At 40.2% G+C, this 21,447-nt stretch overlaps 1 protein-coding gene across 2 annotated transcripts; it reads right to left on the reverse strand.

The window, feature by feature from the left end:
- Positions 1 to 366: 366 nt before the first annotated feature.
- tnfaip8l1 (tumor necrosis factor, alpha-induced protein 8-like 1) lies at positions 367 to 20,750 on the reverse strand. Of its 2 annotated transcripts, none has more exons than XM_028588367.1 (3): positions 20,368 to 20,750; positions 5,220 to 5,499; positions 367 to 3,486 (listed from the first exon to the last, which is right to left on the reverse strand). In XM_028588367.1, exons 2-3 carry the CDS (start codon positions 5,489 to 5,491, stop codon positions 3,198 to 3,200), a joined length of 561 nt encoding a protein of 186 aa, XP_028444168.1. In that variant the 5' UTR covers positions 5,492 to 5,499; positions 20,368 to 20,750; the 3' UTR covers positions 367 to 3,197. The 2 variants fall into 2 exon arrangements, with proteins under 2 accessions (XP_028444168.1, XP_028444166.1); XM_028588365.1 differs by having other exon boundaries at positions 20,357 to 20,747.
- Between the last annotated feature and the right edge of the window lie 697 nt (positions 20,751 to 21,447).

The following is a 21,447-nucleotide window of genomic DNA, read 5'->3' on the forward strand; positions in this document are numbered from 1 at the left end:
TGAGAATATAGTTCCCGGTTTGTTTACGGTTAGAAAATGGCTGTGTCTCATGTTATGTTGTTTTTTGTACACGCTGTCACTCTACAAATCACAACCTTTAAATAGGAACATGTTGGCGTTATTTTGTCACTTATTCGGAGCAGTAGGATTACTGGAACCATTACGTGCATGTTCTGTGCTGGCCTGATGCCGCTGGAGCCGTCAGACAGCATTACAGCACGCACGGAGATGAGAAGGGTATGTATCGACTTGTCTAACTCTGGGGGTTATGGTGAATAAGATAAAGTCCCAATAAGTCACCGTGTTCCTTTAACATCTTACACAACTACCCTAAAATAAAAGACGGGCAGAAATGAATCATTAAAGTTGAGGTCAGGACATTTTTGCTTTATTTGACATCGCAGTCAAATAAGAAGAGAAAGATGTACACAGAGAGACAATAAGACGTGACTGTACTCACATCCCATATTAGTCATAGCATTACTCTCTGAACTCAAGGGTGCATTCAAAAAAAAAAAAAATGCATGTCCATTAGATGATAATTGGGCACTTGGTACTGCAGTAGCCTTTCAGGCTGTGCTGCAGGAGGCTCTGCAGACGTGCTACAGACCAAATTATCATTCCCAAGTCTGAAAAGTGGCAAAGTTAACGACAGATTAAACCCAAACCGGGGGAGTGGTACTCATGCAACACTTGAAATTAAACTGCAGCTGAGTGTTGATGTTTCCAAAAACAGAAGCAAGAAGTCTTTCCATATTACCAATATCCTGTTCTACCTTTGACCGTGGCGTGGGCCTGCAGGAAGTGGAAAGAAACGACCCAAAGTTCAATTGTTTGTCAGTCAGATGGGTTTGTGTTTGCTTTCATGGCTTCCTAACAATGCCGGGAGCAGGAGGAAAGGGATTTGGCCGACTAAATCCAGGTCAGACATAGTCAGATTACCCTCTGATCTGGCCTGGAAAATTCCACCATCCGACATACTGATGGGAAGATGCTCTGTACTTGATTGAGGAGCAAAAAAAAAGACAAGAAATGTATTCTTTAAAAAAAGTAAATTGTATTATATTTGTTGCGTCTGGATACAATACAGGGACACAAAAACAATCATATCGTAAGAAATGCAACATAATAAGTATGCTTAGTTGTGGGATTTTAGTAAAATAAGTGGGGCTGTTGCAGAGGTCCGTGGCGATTTGTACTTAGTGTGTCATGGATTTAAAAACCGAGGGAGATTCAAACTAACCCTGAGATGTGGAGGGATTGGAGAAAATGGCATCCAAAGAGAATTAAAGTGAAGCTTTGGGGGGGGATTTAGGGAAAATGACTGACTTTGAGGCATCCCAAAATGATGCAGTGAGAGTCAATTGGGTCTAACAAAAGAGAATATACTCAGGAAGTCATCTAAGAATTAAAAATGTGAATAAAGAAAAAAGGGCCAAAACCACAACAGCCACCACCTTTGTCTTCATTATCATCGTTACCAGAGTTATAATTATCAAGTGCACACTCTTATCTGAAATGTTCCTCTGGAAGAACAACTGCATTTTGAGGAACATCGCTCTTTGTTTCTTTGGCAGAGCTGTTGTGGATGAAGTTAAAGTTTCAGCAATCCTATCTGGAAAAGCACAGCGCTTATTACACGGCTCAATTTCCAATTCTCTCACAGGTACGCACACAAACACTCACACAGAATACAAAATGAGTCCGCAGCACAAAACAATCTCCCAGAAAGGCTCAGTGATACAAAAACACATAGACAAAAAGGAAAAACAGCTATTCTGTGAGGTTTGGGGTGGAGGTATAGTAGTAACTATTCATATTCTCCTTTATTAGGAAGCAAAAACAACATTTTTCACTCCATTAAAAAGACTTGCATTGCGCAAACAGAGATGGTTATCTCCATCACATTGGCTGCTGTGTGGTAAAATGGAGTGGCTGCTCGACAGAGGCAGGCCCCCGGGCCATTATGCCACCCCAGAGTGCGGAACTGTAATTGCAGTGGGAGAGTACAATCAGGTACTGTGTTTGTCTCTGCTCTAATCTCTATACCCTGCCTGGCCCTTTTCATAGACAGAGCTGCAGTTTTTCATCCAGGCTTTTATCTGACTGCTCATAGGGAGTCGTTTTAGTTCAAATCTGTCAGAATTCAAACCAGAGTTTTAGTGCTTTTTGGATAAACCTGAGGCAATACCGGTAAATCTGAAACACAACTGACCCTGGGCTCCAACATCTATTAGGACTTCAACCGTGATCGCGCTTTATTCCGCTCTGAAAAGATTCCAGAGCAACCTTTGCGGCTGGTGCCACATTGTGCTACTTCCCTGCTGTGATTATGACATTTATAGACACAATCTTGAAGTTTGCTGAGCAGATGAGCATATAGCCTGCAACACATTTAACAATACACAGCACAATCAAATTCCTTCATGTTTATGGTCCCCCTATGACCCAAATACGTCGTCTTTGTTGTCGTGGCTATAAACCAGACTATAAAAAGCAAAAACTGGGTTTATAGGTGCCTTCTAACAAAAGGCCTGGCCTCTCTACAAAGTGGAGTTCAGTGCATTATGGTGAAAACTGTAAAATGCAGGCTAAGCAGGATTACTCAACTGCAGTTTTTCACATGGTTTCATTATTGCAGGAAAGTACAGTACAGCGCTTGTTCAGAATAGAGTGCAATACTACTTTTGGAAAAAACAAACAAAATATCACTTCTTTATGTCCTTGGGTATTTGGAAAAGATGGAAATTCACTTTTTTTTTTTCACCTCTCCTGGTGCCCCCAAAACCATTTTGGTCCATTAAAAGCTCCTCATAGAGATATGACTGAAGGCATGTGCCTGATTCATGTCTTTTTGAAAGAGCAAGCATAGTGCCCTTGGAATGAAGACAGAAAAAATTTTCAAGGCACAGTTGTCAAGGCTCCTATCCCTAAATATATACTGATAAAAAAAAATAAAATAAAACATCTGCTGGGTTTACTGTGAAATAACAAAAAGTCAGACTGGAGAAGAAACAGACTTTGGACTAACTAGCCGAGATTCTTTCAGTGTTACAGTAACGGCTAAAAAAGGCACACAAAAATAAAGCAACAAATGGAAAATATAAACGTTCATGTCACCTTAAAAAGAAATATTGCAAGATGGTACATGAGGGGTGACTAGAGGTGAAGGTGCCTGATGACGAGGCCAGCGGAGGTCAGAGGTTCCCTTCATCAAGCATCTTGTTGACCCCGTTACAGATCCTCTGCAGGTGGGCACGGTAAACATCCGAGGGCCCGTAGAGACACGCCAGGAAGTCACAGTCAGCGAAGTGATTGAACACGTGGTTGACTCGCGAGTGGCTCTTGGCTGTCAGGTGGCGTTTGATGGCCTGGTGCAGCAGCTCACGGCAATCATTCAAAATAGCGCTCATGACGCGCCGGTCAAAGGTGAACTCAATCTGGTGGAAACTGACCGCCGTCATGGCCAGAGTGTGGACTTTCTTCCTGTGAGACGACAAGAGAGGCTGTCAGTTTCTAATTCTGACTGGAGCAGCAGAAGGGAGTAAAAATAGAAACTGCTGTCTTATGATATTCTTCAGAAAAGTTTCAGCTATAGTGTTGTCCTTCACAGCAATGCATCTCCATGCTGATATAATCCACATTCTCCATACTGTGCACTTATGTCAGCTCCACATGCCTCCAAGCTGAGTTTTACTATTTTAGTGGAAAATATATCCACTGATGTAAAAGTCAATTTCCTTAATTTACTTCCATCAGCACACAAAAATGTACTTGAACTGCAGTTATCCCCAGTTGAAGCTCTCAACCAGAACTCATTGTTGTTTCTCAAGTTTTGTCACCTACTGACACATAATATAACAATATTTAAATGTATGGCAGGATGTGACAAAAGCTCTTAATTCAAACATTTTGGGAAATACACTTATTTTCTTTCTTTCCGAATATTAAATGAGAAAATTGATACTTCCCTTATGTCTAGACACTGCACAGAAATGCTGGGCGGATTGATAACATGTTATCTGTCAAGAGATCCAGCATGTAAATTCCTCCAACCACAATATATTATTTGTAATTATTTTTTAACTTTGAACAGAGCTAGGCTAGCTGTTGCTTTCAGTCTTTATGCTAAGCTAATCGCTACGTGCCTTTTGCTCTGCATATAAAGTTGTGGTAGGCACTTTATTTTTTGCCGTTGTTGGGCAAGACTTCCATAATAATCTTTCAGCATATTGTAATTCATGTAGACTTAAAGCCGAGACACACCAACCAGACGGCCGACCGTTGACAGAAAAGCCAGTAGGAATGATTAGTCGGGTCCCCGAGGTCCAATAAACTGCCTCGGAACACACTGAGGCGACACCGACTTGAGAAACGTAATACGTCTCCATAGCAGCAGGTGGCGCTACTCTGTATTGTTATTCTGATTGGACGAACGCGTCACATGGGTTTGTTTTCTCCGGAAATTCAAAGCCAGACTGTCATGGCGGCTCGTTCAGAATACGATCTCATATTGTACTAAAATAGTTCACCGAAACATGTTTCTGAAAACATTTTAAGCGAGAAATAGGCCATGCAGTTGCTGAATCGGTCTTCATTTCAGCTCAACAAAGGTCAGTTTAAAAGATTTTTGTCAGATTTTGAGAGACTCTAGTCACGCTCATTCTGCTCGCCATTTCCGGGTGAGTCCCGACTGCCCTGCCAGCGACTGAACATGTCAGGTCGGCCAAAATGAAGACAGACAGCCCCTCAGACGGACGATTGCACAGGACACACCGAACAGACTTGAGTCACTGAACTCGCCAGACTGTCCAACGGCCGATTATCAGCTCTGTGTGTCTCGGGCTTTAAAGAGAACTAGACTTCTGCACCTACTATTGGCTTTGTTTTAAAGGCTTCAGAAACTCTAGCCATCACAGGAGACTTTAGCCAATCACAGGTCATTTTAGAGAGCGAGAAAGAGAGAAAGAGAGAGAGAGAGAGCGAGAGAGTTCCTATTGGCTGTTCTGTGCATGCATTGCTCGTGCGGCAAAGAGGGGAGAGGGAGAGCTGCAGGAAGGGGTCTTACTCTACCTCATATTCTGCAGTTATTCCACATTCTACCCACTGCAGCTTTAACGCAACGACATGAGAGTAGTATCATTTTTCTCATCCAACTCTCGAAAACAGTGCTTTTTCCAAAACGTTGAAATATTCCTTTAACGGCTCTTGCTGCCTACCTGAAGTTCTCCACCAGGATCAGCTCCTCACTGTTGAACTGGTTGTTTCTGTAGAGCACTCCCAGCTTCACCACCATCTTGATCAAGTTCTTGATGATCTTCTGCGACTCTTTGCGGTTGCGGGTGTACTCCTTGGTGACGCGGTAGAGCTCGTCCAACACTTCGCTGCTGGTGTCATCGATGAAGAGGTTGGCCATGCTCTTGGTGGCCATCTTGCTCATCAGCTTCTTCTGCGCCTGCAGGGCTAAGCTCTTGGTGCTGAAGGAGTCCATGGTCAAGTCTGGGTCCAAATGAGAAAAAAACATTTTAGTTAAATGGTTATGCATGTAATGAGTGGACATATTTCCTTTTTCAAATGATGAAAAACATGGTTGTTTCCCCTTTCTTTTTTTAAACCGGTGATATGAAACGTTGGCGGCCCAGACTTTCTCATCTCTAAAGCAAGAAGGGCCAAACATAACAAGCAGACAGCCTGCCATGTGTGAGGTTATTGCAAATAACATCTACAGTAACACTGTTTAAACTGCAGGGCCAAGAACGGTCGCCTTTATGAGATAATGAGCCGTGGCAGCTGTCAAATTAGTCCCAGCAACCCTCTGGCTCGGAGCCTACAAGGTAGTTAGAGAAGAATGTGTCACTACGTGTGCAAGAGTAAAGTCAGTCACAGCACGACCACGCAAAGCAGACAATGTAATCTGGACGTCTTATCTGCTGAATGAATTCAGAGAACAAGGTGTGTTTGTGTGTGTGTGACAGCTCCAACTCATTCACTGCACGTGTGTTGCTTTATTTATGTATGATGTTATTTCTGAGTGGGTGTTTGTGTTCTAAAGCAGAGTGCCTCAGTGAAAGGCTGCCCCCGTGATGGAGGCTCATGAATAGCGGAGGTCACAGGGGCCGCCGGCTTTCACACCCCCTCCGATGTCTCCTATCAAATGAGGCAGGTCCACACAGCACGCCTGATCATTTCACCAGCCGCGTCTCAATGGGCTCTGCAGGTCACTACTTCAGGTTTGTACATACGCTTTTTGAAGAATAAAATTAATCTATTTTCCTGTACACTCCCTCTCTAACCTTCACAGATTTCAAAAGCAGCTTTTTCTGTAAACAGACAACAAAAAGCTGCTTTCCACAACTGCCCTCCAATGCCAGCGCAGGTGGAATGAATGAGGATAAAGAGGGGGGAGTCTATTTTTGATAAGACATGGTCACTGTTTTCAAAAATTTATTCTTACACAATTATACAAAAACAACTAAAGAATTGTTTTATTATAAAACAATTTCCTAGATTATGTTTAGGCATTTTGAAATATGGTTGCAACTATTTATCATTAACATTGATTATAAAATGTCAGAAAATGCTTGTTACAATTTACCAGAGCCCAAGGTGATGACTTCAAATTAAATGCGACAGTTAAACGCATTATTAACGGCGTTAACGCAAACCCAATTCTAACGGTGTTGTGAGATTAACGTTCTTTTTGGCCTAGCAAACTTTGTAGTTTTTTTTCACACGCTGGATCTAGCTAGACCGGAAACAAAACATGCCGCACACACTTGTTTGGGCTTGCGAGCCGGCCAAATAGTAGTAGGCTAACGTTATGTTTTGAGGTGATGGCGAAAGAAAAAGAAATCAAGGGACATTTAGAATAGATAAAAATGTGCAATTAATTGCGATTAATTGCGAGTTAACTAGGACGTTAATGCAATTAAATATTTTAAATCGTTTGACAGCACTACTTCAAATTGCTTGCTTTGTTGGACAAACAGTTTAAAACCCAAAGATAGTCATTGTATGATGATACAACAAAAGAAAAAAGCAGGAAATCTTAAACTTAGGAAGTGATTTTTCCCAATATTGCCCGTAGAATTTTTATAGATGAAAACTACACGTAAAACATCAGAGTTTAGATGTAATTTCTTCCCAATTAATTTTTATTATTTATTTTTTTAAGATAATTTTTTGGGGCATTTTCAGCCTTTATTTTGACAGGACAGCTGAAGACATAAAAAGGGAGAGAGAAGGGCAATGACATGCAGCAAAGGGCCACAGGTCGCAGTTGAACCCGGGCCAGCTGCGTTGAGGAGCAAACCTCTATATGAGTGCCCGCTCTACCAACTGAGCTATCCGTGCGCACCCAATTCATTATTTAAAATGATATCGCAAGGTCAATGTACAGAGCACGCATGCATGTAGTATTGTTTTGGTATCCATCCCAAACATCAAGTGTTGAATCAGCACCAGTATTAAAAACATTTTTAAACAATACCAATACCCACTGTGTTGCCTCTCAGGAATCAAGATAATATTCATGCAAATAAGGAAAACATTTCTTCACCTCAGGGGAAAAAACAGTCCGATTTCCCATAATACATCTCCCTGTCACTGACTTGCTAAATGTAGCCTAATTGGCAACTGAAAATTATATTTAATGTCCCATTCACATCACAATAGGGGTTTATTCTCCTCCACATGCAAGTATCCCTAAAGCTTAACTGAAAATCTGCATGATTGGCAAACTGCCTTACCACGTGCATGAGAATAATAAAAATCCAAAGCAGGAGATTTTCTATTAGTGCAACAGACAAAATGAATGGTGACACATCCCTGCCAGGTGATTTTTACTGTTGATACTAGAAGGCAGTGCGTCTGCTGCTACAGTGTGTGACTTTCATTCTCTCTCTCTCTCTCTCTCTCTCTCTCTCTCTCTTTATGCCTCTCTAAGAATATCAATAAGACTCCTTGGAGAGTGTCAGCAGGATGCTTCCCAGGGAGGAGACACATGAGGAGAGGGAGAGCAAAGACAGAGGCACAGAGATGGAGGGGAGAAAGGGCGGTGGGGTGCTACATATCAATCCTGAAACACCGGGGAAAATGTAGGTGTTGAATGAGAGGTCATTTATATACTGTCTCATGCTGAATCTAGTTTTACTCCCTCTCTCTGTGCAGGTGCTGGACGTTTAATCGGGCTTCTGGCTGTGCTGATCAAGAATCACTGGCAGATCTGCATCGACCGATTCACCATGATTGTAACTTGCCATGCTGCCCTTGTTACAGAAAATCCTGCTGTTTATTTGTTTATTTAAAAAGGATCCCCATTAGCTGCCGCCGAGACGACAGCTAGTCTTCCTGGGGTCCAAACAATACATACAAAACGTGTATGTGAGTAATTACAATCACAATTACTCACAAAAATATCATATATTAATACACATAAAAGAACAAGAAAAAATAACAATACAAAAAGTACTGATTAGAATAATAGTAAAATAATACAAAACAACATAGCACATGATACAACCACTCTCAGCCAATCCAGACGATATTATGATGTTGAAAACAAATACAGTCTTAGTCTTTTTTTAAAACCAGTTTTTCCCTTGATTTCCCGAACCCCAACTGGAAGATTGTTCCAAAACACCATTGACCTATAAAACACGGTCCTCTTCATAGAGTCAGATTTAGGTAGGGGTAAAGAAATCTGTCGACTATTCGCCCCTCTTGTGTAATGTGAATGCATATCTGAATAGTAAATTATATTGTCATAAAGAAATTTTGGAATCCGAGTGTTAATAATTCTATGAAAATATCCTAACATATTAGCAGATAGTCTATGCTTGACCACCAGCCAAGCAAGACGTTCATGCATCTCTGCAACACTAGTTCTCGAAGAATAACCAAGGACCAGTCTTGCAGCCTTATTTTGAGCCACTTGTAATTTTTTTAAATGACTGCATGATGCAGCAGACCATACAACAGAACAGTAATCCAAATGACACAAAACCAATGTACAAACAACACGACTAAACAACCGTGAATTTGAAAATTGTGCACATTTACGCATTACTGCAACAGCTCTGCCCATTTTAGCAACAACTTTGTTGATGTGATCAGACCATGACAATGTAGAATCGAGCCAAAGTCCAAGAAGCTTCACCTTTTTTACTTGCTGTACATTTTGACCATTAACTTGTATATTCATTTTAGGATTGTCAGATAATCTATACTTAGAACCAAATATTATACTCATAGTTTTTGAAATATTTAGTACAAGCTTATTGGTTTCGATCCAATTATACAATTTGCTAATCTCACAAGACAGAACCTGATTAAGCTGAACATGTAGGGGCTGCATAATAAAGAGTAGAATCATCAGCAAACATAGTCAATGTAGCCTTACTGAGTATATACGGCATATCATTTGTGAAAATTGAAAATAACAAAAGGTCCGAGGCAACTTCCTTGAGGAACACCACAATCCAGGGACTTGCTACAAGATAATGCACCATTAAAATAAACTCTTTGCGACCTCTCCGACAAATAGCTCTTAAACTGATTGCTGAGGAAGTAAAACCATAACTAATAAGTTTAGAAATCACAACGTCATGGTCAATCACATCGAAGGCAGCACTAAAGTCCAGTAGTAGCGTACCCACCAGCATTGAGTTATCAATTGATGTAAGCCAGCTATCCGACATTTGTGTCATTGCAGTGCAGGTGGAATGACCATACCTATAAGCATGCTGAAACATAGTGGTCAAATCATTGTTAGTAAAGTAATCTTGCACTTACTCAAATATAATATTTTCCAATAATTTACTTAGAATAGGCAAAATGCTAATAGGCCTACTATTTGGGCCACAAAAAGTTGATTTTGTGTCTTTGGGTAAAGGGATTATCTTACCCTCCTTCCAAAGTTTTGGACACACACCACTAACCAGACATCTGTTAAAAATGTGACGGATTGGTTTAGAGATATGTCCAGCTGCTAACTTCAACAGCCGACTATCCAAGTTGTCTGTACCAACAGACCCTCCAACAGTCAAAGATCTCAACAACATTTCCACCTGCACAACATTAACCTGATGAAATTCAAAACTACACAGTTTATCTTTCATAATACACTTTTCAATTAGCTCATTTGAGTTGGAATCAACAGTGTATTTCATTGTCTCTCTAAAATTAGAAACCTTATTAACAAAATAATCATTAAAATAATTTGCAATCTGTATTGGCTTAGTCAAATAAACTCCATTCAATTCAACAAAAGAAGTACAAGTAGATTTTTTCCCCATGATTTCATTAAGTACATTCCACATTCTCTTACTATCTGTACGACTGTCTTCAATTCTCTTCTGAAAATATTTTTTCTTTTTCACTCTGTTCTCCTTGGTCACCTGATTCCTTAAAATACAATAAAATGTTCTGTCCTCCAGAGAGTTAGAAAGAACCGCAACCTTTTTAGCCTCTTCCCTTTTCAGCCATTATGCTCTTTAACTCAGTATCAACCCAAGGAGCACTTTTGGCTTTAAATGTAAATTTCTTTAATGGGGCATGATTGTTAACAACTCTTATAAAACAATCCAGAAATAAATTAAGGGATGTATCCACATCATCAATATCACTTATCAAATTCCATTTAATATTATCCAATTCATTTAAAAAACACTCATTAAATGCCCTATAAGATCTTTTCATAATAATTTTAGGACAGGCTCTAGGTAGCTTAGTTCTCCTGGAGACAGCAATAGTGATCACTAAAGCCAACTGTCACAGAAATAGGTGTTGAGCACATATCAGGATTATTAGTGTAAATATGATCAATACATTTTGATATTAAAGATCCTGTATTGTTACTAGAAACTCTTGTTGGTTGATCCATTAATTGAGATAAACCACAGGTGTTGGTCATGGTTTTAAGCTTATTCTTCAGAGGACAAATCTCAGATAGCCAATCAATATTTAGATCACCCAGCCAGTATAGCTCTTTGTTTTCCTCAGTCACCTTGTCTAGCATATTACATAAACCATTTACTCTATCCTGGCACTAGGTGGCCTATAACAACAACCAAGAATAATCGGTTTTAAATTTGGAATATGTACCTGTAACCATAACACTTCAACTTCATCAACCATTAAGTCATGTCTCAGTTTAACAGGGAAATGATCCCGTATATAAATGGCCACACCACCTCCTAACCTGTTTCGATCATTTCTATAAATTGAAAAAACCCCTATATCAACATCTGAATTATCTATGAAGTGATCCAAATGAGTTTCAGAAATCATGAGTATGTATTTTGTTTAGTTGCAAAAATAAAGACAGGTCTTGAATTTTGTTCCTTAGACTACATATATTAATATGTGTAAGTATTAAACCTTTAGGTAGTTTATTTATGCTGGTCATCTTAGTTAAAAGTAAATAAGTCTTATATTATAATCTAATTGAATATCTTGTACCCTAAGTTATTTTATCTTCATCAAGTAGGCTACATACATATAAGTCCTGAACACAGACTCACATACATGTACACAAACATATATAAAACTGATCTTTAAAGCTCATTAGACCAATAACTGACTTTATCCATCCCTTGGGATGATGATCAGTTTATCATACTTCATACGCCTTATCCCCTCTGTGATGTGCTGTGATGCAATGTGTGTGAAATGGATAACAAGGAGAATGCTAAACAAAGGAAAATGAACTTGAGCTTTATTTCTGTGAGCAGCAATTGCAAACAATCACTTAAAGTCTTTTTACAGTCACCGCAGCTGACCTGTCACGCGCCAATGTGACGTCAAAATGACGTAGATCTCGCTGCCGCGCCAGGACCAGTGCACCACTATTTTTTTCAGCGGCACACGACAAAACGGAAACAGGAAGCATGGATGAGTTTGAGGGTAACTGGATGCCAGGACTCTCAGAGTGACTGCAAGTCTCTCTTGTAAACTTAGGCCGGTTACACACTGGATGCGTCGCAAAAGCGTGTCAGCTGCGTGGCGTGTCCGTTTTTATTTCGGCTCCCATGTTAACAGGTTAGAGCTTACACACTACCTGTGTTGCTCGAGCCGTGCCGAAAACGCGTGCCTGCTAGAAATAGAACCAACGCCTATTTTTCACGTGACACGCAAGCATGTTGGAAGCATTTCCAGGCAAAATAGAATAGGAAAAGATGTTTATATGTCATTTAGACACAAATACATATTAATAAATGACATGTTGATGTTTGAAAGTATCTAGGTTTGTGTAATTTAAAAAAAATAAAATCGATTTTCTAATATTGCACCTGTCAATACAGAACGAAATATTCTGTAGCCTATTTTGCAGTCAATACTGCCGGCGTTGTTTTTGCTGTAATCAAATCAGTATATATTTATGTTTAATATGGTATTTCATGTTATCAGTGGGAAACATACATGTGTCCAGACAAGGCTAGCAGCAGCAGCACCGCATCAGACACGTTTCTGGTGTGTAAAGACAAAAAAAATCCACGCAGCTGACACGCCACGCAGGCAGTGTGTAACCGGCCTTACTGGGTTAAGAGGAGTTCTTTCATGGTGAATGAAAGGCTTGATCCGACAAAGTAGGTCATCGAATCAAATCGAAACATTGACGTCAATGCTGCTGCTAGTTCTGCCATTGTTTACCCTTTTCTTCTTCTTCTAGTCCGTAGAAATAGCAAAGTCGGTAGCCTTTCCTCATTAGCAACACCGCTGTTCAGGAGAAGACTGCAACTAGTGTCACGACCACCACGCGCAACTATAAATAGTTACGGCGCTCCCATGACGTCACATTTGCGCGTGACAGGTTGGCTGCGGCGAGTATACCGGACACAACGGTGAGCAGAAGAGGACAGTCGCTTATCGCAACACTTAAGAGTAAAGGTGCGTTCTGTTCCACAGTGTACATTAACAGTACTCCTTGCTCCCTTCTCCCTGTTCAGGGAATGCCCCTCAACAAAATTCCTCCATTCGGAACACCCTGCAACGCTGCTGCTACTGTGGAAACTCTGCACTATTGAGAGAAAAAAAAAAATTATATCAATTTGTAATAATTACAAAACTTATTCTAACTGTAATATTAACTTTTGAATAAATGTGATTTGATTAATTTACAAGACGTACGGTGTCATTCCATCGAGGCACAATGACTGATGGGTAATCTTGCTTGTCAACTTCACACAAACTGATGAACCGTTCACAGTTCCCTTTGAACTGAGCGTTTTTGCTCCCTACTGTTTGGAATCTTACTTTACATGGCTGAACACTCTGTGCAGTCCACTTTGCTGGGAACTACTAGTCTGCATTTACCTCCCTCTCTTCCTCTCTGTGCCCTTGCTGATGGGCGTTTAATAGTTTAGAAAAGAGCAACAGGATAAGAAAGGCAACCTCTTTGTCGGATTGGAGGCCGATTTCATTTTGCTCATTAAAGTCCACTCTTGTCGCGAACCGGAGCCAATCACAACTCTTTGTAGCCTGCCGACTAACGCTCTTATCTTAAGGATGGAGGGAGATCCTTACTCTCCCCCTCCATTTCCCCAAAACAAGAAAATGAAAAGCCTCATGAAAAAAAGTCCTGAGGGAAGAAGTGCTTGGAGTGATGAAAAGGTTTTCAATCAAGGAATCTTTTTTTCCTCGTGACTTTGCAGCATGAGAGTGGTTACTGCCAGATTTAAATGGCCTGTGAAGTCTGGTGTCCAGGGACAGCCTGGCCAACACTGACACAGCGTCTCCATAGTATTTATAGAGGCAAAACTTTAACGGATTTAAGGCGGAACAAGACATGACAGCAGCAAAAACTGCTGAGTGTTGGTGCAAAATACACAAGCCACAGCCATCGCTGCATACAGAAATCACGCAAATGTATATCTGCACACATTACTGAAAGATCTGGTTTGAGCTGCTGAAAAGGAAATTAAAAACAAAGACAGATTGCAGCAGCCAACAGCCCCTCAGCATAATTACAGCAGTTAGACAAGCTACAAAATAATCAACTTGCTCAGAACAAGCAAACATTCACTCACAAAGACGAGCGGGCTAAAGCACAGCAAACATGACTCATGGAAATGAAACCAGACCCTACAACACAGTGTTGGATGGATGTCTCGTGACAGTGAGGGAGTCTGGGTAATATACCCAGGGACGCTCACGCCTTCCAGCAGGTGCAGACAGCCTTGTCAGCCCTGTGTGACAACCTGACTGTGGGATCGAGGCAAAAAGAGGCTGCGATGACGAAAACATAACCAACCTGTCCTGTGTCTCTAGTCCTTGGAGGATTTTTGAAGCTGGGTCAGGTGAAGCTGCATATGTGGCTTTAATTTGCTTTACCTCTTTGAGTTTCAGGGCAGGTAAAGCTGATTTCTGCATTGGGGACACTTCAGCCAACAGCCTTTCTTAATTCATTTGGGGGAAGGGGAACAAGTGGGATGAAAACTCCTACTGGTTATCGTTTTCATTTCAGCGTTTTCACAATGTGGCCGTTACCGAGACCTTCAAGACTGATGCATATAACAAGGGCTGTAAAGACTGAAAGAACCCAAGAAGACAACTTCAAAATGCTTCTTTTGTCAAACCAACAGTTCCAAACCCAAAGATATTGAAATTATAAGGATATAAAACAGAGAAAAAATGAAAATAGTGAACATTTGACTGGACTAGCTGCAGTATTTGTCGTCTCTATACTTGCTTACTTACCAATAAATAAAACCAAAAAGGAGAAATCTACAGGATAGTACAAAAAGATTCCACACATGCTACTTGAGATGAACATTTTGTTTTCTTCTGGTTGCTCAAATTTAGATTTAATTGAACATGATGTGAGCGTGGCATTGGTATTCCAAAAAGGGGGCATTGAGCAGGATCCAGGATGCAACCTCGGCATTGACTGCACTCACTTGTCAGTCAAACCAAAGCTGAGGTGTGACAGGTAAGAAAGAGCCAGAAATCGGATACACCTGTGGCTCCCGCCCACTCTAACGCATCTCATCAAGGCGCATGAAGAAGAAGAGGCCACAGCACCTAAAATATCACCACTGTTATACCTGCTGCCAATCTTGACAGCTTGGTGGGTGCTGATAACAGCCAGCATAAAGAAAACCAATGAAGAATGCGTTTCGACACTGCTTGGCCACCACAAGTTGCTAAAAAAGCTTTGGCAGAGATTGTAGAACTTTCCATGACACTTTGTCTAAAAGTGATTGGTTGATGGCAGCAGAAAATGTCACGACTTTCATATTCTTCAGGGATGAGCAGTCACATGGATTGGGGCTCTGTGACCCTGACAGAGACGACTCCATCAGCAGAGAAAATCTTCACTCCTATAGGAAGGAACTGATTACTCTGAAAAGCACTATATTTCTAGGGATTTTCCACTCTATCTTTCTCAACTTATCTAAATCTCACCACAATCATGCACCATACAACACAAATAACCTTATAATATGCCCTCAACATAATGCATGTCCGTGATTACCTCCTATGTTTCACAGTAATCTTACCTTTACCATTTGTCCTCCTTCACCCTCTACTCCTCCCTAACTCCTCTGTTCTGTTTCCTGCTGCTGGTGTTTAATAAAATGCAAAATACCAAAAAAATTATATTTTAAAAGCATTAAACTGACAAAAACTAAACAAATTACTATGAATAGTGCAAATCTCACCACAATCATGCACCAAACAACACAAACAACCCTATAATAAGCCCTCAACATAATGCGTGTTCGTGATTACCTCTGTTTCACAGTAATCTTTTTTCTGCTGTGTACTGAACATATGTCAACATTCAGAAGCGTAATTATTTTATTTTATCAACTGTCGAAAACCAAAATATTTTCAGTTTACTATCACATATTACAAAAAGGTGAGCAGCAAATCCTTTAATTTGAGAAGCAGGAACTAAGAACTTGTTTGACTGAAAGAATTTGTTAAACGATTAATCGATTATCAAAACACGTAGATACTAATTATTTTTCTGTCGATTAACTATCAGTTCAGCTCTAATATAAAAACACTTTCTAATACATTTCAAGGAAACATTCAATCAACACCTCTCTGACACGGTGGCAGCTAATGACAAAATGATAAACGTTGTAAAGTTAGTATTTATTGCAGATCTGTTGAACTGGATTGGATAATGTTGTACTGTGTACACTCTCTGAACATTTGTATTTGCTTTGCTGCCTTTTGCTAGAACTACCACGAGTAAAAGGTGAATAGAAAACAGCCAACGTGTGAAGTCTAAGAAACCATTATAACCCTATCTTTTCCTATGCCAGTTTGAATTAAAGTGCCTCAGAATACTGCACACAAAAAAACTGCGGACCCCTGAGAGAAAGTCTGAAAAAGCTCCATGATCATGACCAAAGGCATTACGGATGTCATTAAAATGTATTCTTATCGGTTAATCTTCAATCAGAAAACTTCTCCACAGATTCTCCCCAGCTGTATGATACAGTATACTCTGTCTCCACTTGGAGAAACAATAGACAATCTGGGCTGTTATATAAGGCACATCCGTGCTTTGTGTTCAGACAGGACCAAGTAACCACTCAAATGAGCTACTGGAACCACTCCACTGTTAGGGAATCAACAGCAGGAGTTCAGCACAAGAGAACGCTGCAGTTTCAGCTTTCATCAAGTTTTGTAGTGTTTGTCTCATTCTTCATTTGAGATGTTGCATAACAGAGGAGGTGCTGACTCTGCTGATAAGAGAGCCGGTGCTGCGTGTTAACAATTGTGTATGGCAGGCGTGTGTGTCTGCGTAATGGTCTCTTTTGTACACACATCTGGTTCAGCAGCTCTGATATGATAGCCATAATTACGCCACATACATAGACATACATCAACAGATACACAACAGATGCAAACACACTACATGCATGCTTTGGATGAAGTAGAGCTTTGTATGTGCTGTCACTTTCTCATCCTCCCACACGGTCATCATCTGTGAAGATCTACTGAGAAACGAGGCAATCAGTGCCTTTCGCTCAGACACTAGGCCCCCCTACCCTTTTTTAACAGTTTTCTCAGATCTGCCAGAGCCCGCTGAACAATTAATAATTAACACATCAGCATATAATGGATCGGGGATTAATAATTCAGTCTGCCGATTTGGACTAAAATAGACCGGAGGCTAAGAGGAGTCTGCAGTGCAACAGGTTGGGGCAGAGATGAGGGATGGGGATAAAAGGTGGACTGCCAGCACGTACAGTAAGAGACGGTGACTGTGAGCGGATAAAGTTAATTTAGGAACATCAGTCAGTGTTACGCATGTTTAATTAGGCTGGGAATACAGTAGCTGCTGCTCTGCCCGAGGGCCAACACAACAGTCACTGACAACATTTGTTCAAGCGTTAGAATTCAGAAGTGGGTAGTTGTTTTATGGTTACAACTGAACTGATTTGGAATAACACATCTGTGAAAAAAAGAAAAATAATAAAAAGAAAAGCAGTCCACTATCACAGGACTTCACTTTGAGTGCTATGTCCCAAGTTTAATTACATATTATTTGCAATATAATTAGCATCTTAACGGCGCTGCACATAATGCAAGACATAATCAAGGTGCTAACTGGTGCTTGAGCTATGACTGATGTCTGGGCCTATGACATTTTAATTAAGGCCACCATAAGAGCGGGGCACATTATAAGTAATTTTCTTCACCTCAAGCCTCAGGCGAGCATCATTTGTTAACTCGACATGGAGTGGCAAAAAGTGCTTGGCTTTAAGTACAGCAGGGATGGAGATCAGTGAAAACAGAAGGCGGACCAATATGAGAGGACAAGACTGGGACTAATAGATGACTCAAGTGGGACCTCAAATGAGTCCGACCTATAGGCAGATATAGCCATCCCTCACTGTCTCCATTTCAAACAATGCCATGATATCTGCAAGTCATGCGGCTCTGCTATCAGACAAGGCCACATACTCAGTGTTTCGGGTTTCCAGGGAAACTGGAGGCCACCTGTGTGCTCGGCTGAACTTTGCAGCCTAGTAAAAGCAGGTCAAACACCTCTCTTGTCTTGTCATTGAGTTACCATGGATTCTCCTCAGCAGGAACCACAGTGTCTCTAGCATTACTGCTGCAATTTCAAGCTCTGCCTTTAATAACACTGCAAGGAGGACGCCTGGCAACGTGACTGTATTGTCCTATTCTAAAAGACACCCGGAGGAGGGGATCTGCACAGATACAGTTACACTAAAATATACATAGACGAGGCTCACCAGCATTTGCTTAATCCTGCTATTGACTGGCAATTATCGTATATCATTGTTATTATTTCTTGTCTTTCAGAATCACATTGTGCTGAAACAATAATAAAGCTGTTGTGAAAGACTAAGCTATGATTAATGATGAAAAGCAAATACTCATTAAAACTAGTCATGGATGAAATCTAAAACAAAAAGGACTTTCAATGAACTTCTTTGTACTGTATTTCATTTTCACTATATCTTCATGCCTTCCAAAGCAATGGACATCAATTTGATTATTTAAGGGCTGTAAATAATGATAGTTTTCATTATCGAGTATCATATTAAGTAACGGATTAATCTTTTATACAACAAAATGTCAGAAAATAGTCAAAAATGCTTATGATGATTCCCTATAGCTTAGGTACCTTTGGATTGTTTGTTTTGTCCAACCAGCAGTCTAAAGCCCAAAGATATTTAATTTGCCAAATAGGTTGGGAACTACTGTGTTAGCCTAAAAAATATCAGCGAATAGTGCAAAAAAAGCCTATAAAGACAATTATCTGATCATATGAAACCTAAACATATGCAAAGTACAAAGTAATATTTGGCATTTTGCTTGAAAAAAATGACTTAAACAATTAATCAATAATCAAAATAGCTGCTGATTAATTTACTGCCACTCTACTAATAGATTAATTGACTAATCATGAGAGTTCTAGCTTATTTAGTTATATTCTGCTGATACAATTATACAGATGTTGAAATAAAGTCCTGCAGTTATTCTGTGATAATGATTTTGGCCCTGCCTCAGCTCAGTGGTTGTCAGCTATTGCTACCAACAACAAAGACACAAGGATGCCTTGGCAACCAAAACAGAGTAGGTCGAAAAACACCAAATCATTTCACCACTGATACAGCTAATGCAAGGAGAGAGGCAACTCCAAGTCCTGATCCAAGGCCATAATTCATTTGACATGTCTGTTGAGGCTGTGCATGATAATGTGTGCTGCTACCTGCCAGAGCCCTGGCTGCACAGTGAAGCTATTCATCCACACCCTGAACCTTGTTCTGGAGCGAAGCTTTACAACGTAAACACAGCAATGTGTTGCAAAACATATGTCTTCCCCTTTTTTAGTCTCAGTCTAGATATGCAGTGGATTACACTGGAACTATAAAGAGGCTTATTAGGTGTTTAAACTAGCAGGGACGAAAGCATTTTCTTTATCTCTTTTTTTTCTTGTTCTGCCCCATTTACTCAATCTTTTGTGAGATGGTAAAGCATGTACCCTCACCAGGAAGTTAAGCATACGATTATTGTAAAATATAGTTTCTATAGGCCAAGCTATATTCTCTGTAGGCTATAGTGCTCTACAGATTGTATTATCTTTTCTCCAATTTCTACATGGACAATGTAGGAGACAGACAGACATATACATACACACACACACATATACACATATATATATATATATATATATATATATATATATATATATATATATATAAACACAAATACATAAATGGAGGAATATGTATGGTCCAAAGCCACACAAAAGTCTATCCAATTTTCCAACCATTGGTTTTACATCACACCAAATATGGTCATATATTCTGCAATATTTTTCACTACTTATGAATAAATAATAAACCGGTTTAGTAATCTTCATCGTCATCCACATGATGGCCTAAAACTCCTTAATTCATGAGTGACACAGTTCCTCAATTTGTCTTCAAATAATATCAATAATATGCAGGATAGTTGCTAATAAAAAGCGTTCTTTTCCTATCAATAGCCTAACTAACAAAACGGCCTGCCAATGAACTCTGAGATTGTTAATAATCAAAATGCTATATTTGAATCACGTCCTGATATGACGGACCGTTACTTCCGCTAACTTCGTAGCAGAAAATACACATCTCTATCACAGAAAGACAAGTGACCTGGCCAACAAAACGAGTTTTATTAAGTTCATGTTAGCCCATTGACCGTTGAAAATGCTGCTCTAATGCTGACAACAGTTAACAATTTAACGGCCAAAAAAACTGGGTGTGATTTTACCACAGGCCTCTGATAATAGGTGACCGTTATTGTGTGTTTATGAGATGTTTCTTTAAAAACTGCTCGACCGTTTAAATGACCGGTTCCAGCGACATGGATTTACCTTTCTCTCACCTCAGCGGGACACAGGAGTGGTCAGCCAACGAGATGACAAATTAATCTGAACTAAATATTTCAAGTCTTCATCCTGGCAGCGCAGGGAAAAGTCCATTCACAGCATGTTTTGTTTGTTCGCTTGTTTTGTTGGAGCTCCGCTGTTTGTGCGATAAAGAAACCCGTCCTCCCCTCGCAGCTCCTTCTTGTTCTGTAAGTTTGTAACCGTGTATCAGACACAGATGTGTAAATAATTGAAAGAGTGTTTTCTTCTCTCGGCTGCAGTGAGATCGGTTACAAGAGTTAGTTGTAACCCGAGTCCTCCTCCTACTCGTGAAAAAAAGTTTCAAACTTGAGGGGGGATTTGGAAATAACTAGATTGATGTTGGCTTGGGCCAATGAAGGAGCAACAAGGGAGGGGACCAACCCAATCAGGCAGAAAGAAAGGGCCATTTACAGTCAGAACACCCCCTGCCCCCTTTACGGTTTCCAGTAATTATCCTTGTCCAGTCCCCCCAGTCCCAAGGCTTAAAAGTTCTCAGAGGAAATGGTGTTAAGGGAACAATGAGCAGGAACTCTGGGTAGCAGTTTTTCTGTCATGGACTAAATGATATACTGGCTTGTTTAGTTAGTTAGGCTACACATTCATGAAATAAACTATTTTAGTTACATCGCAATTTTCTTACAAAATTGTACATTTCATAGTTCCATAACATTAATTAGTAATGAAAACACACAGACAACACAACACAAAACAACACAACACACCTTTTGTGTCAGCGGATGTTTTTAGGATAGGAAGTTTGTCATCTGTGTAATGAGGAAACAGGAATTCCCGAGGTCAAAATAGCATTCTTGCATTGTTATTCTAACACTGAGGTAACCTAAGCCTAATTAGGCTACTGCGAGTTTTGGGCCTAAATTGCCAGAAGCCGCAGGTCATACCTTAGTGTTATTAAAGCAAGTATTATTTAGCCTACCCTATAAACTAAGCCTACCAAAATTATTAATTGTACTGTAAGTATTATGTTGCTGCAAATCTCCGTCATAGTAATATAGGACACCTGCAGTGGTGAAATTAAGCTGGCGCGCCCTCTAGTG

The sequence above is a fragment of the Perca flavescens genome, chromosome 9 (assembly GCF_004354835.1).
Source record: "Perca flavescens isolate YP-PL-M2 chromosome 9, PFLA_1.0, whole genome shotgun sequence".
NCBI classification, from domain to species: Eukaryota; Metazoa; Chordata; class Actinopteri; order Perciformes; family Percidae; genus Perca; species Perca flavescens.

Excerpts from the sequence above, each read along its gene's own strand:
- tnfaip8l1 (XM_028588367.1), bottom strand. The coding sequence starts at position 5,491 with ATGGACTCCTTCAGCACCAAGAGCTTAGCCCTGCAGGCGCAGAAGAAG. Across the intron at positions 3,487-5,219 it reads ATCCTGGTGGAGAACTTCAG|GAAGAAAGTCCACACTCTGG; the intron begins GTAGGCAGCAAG and ends GTCGTCTCACAG.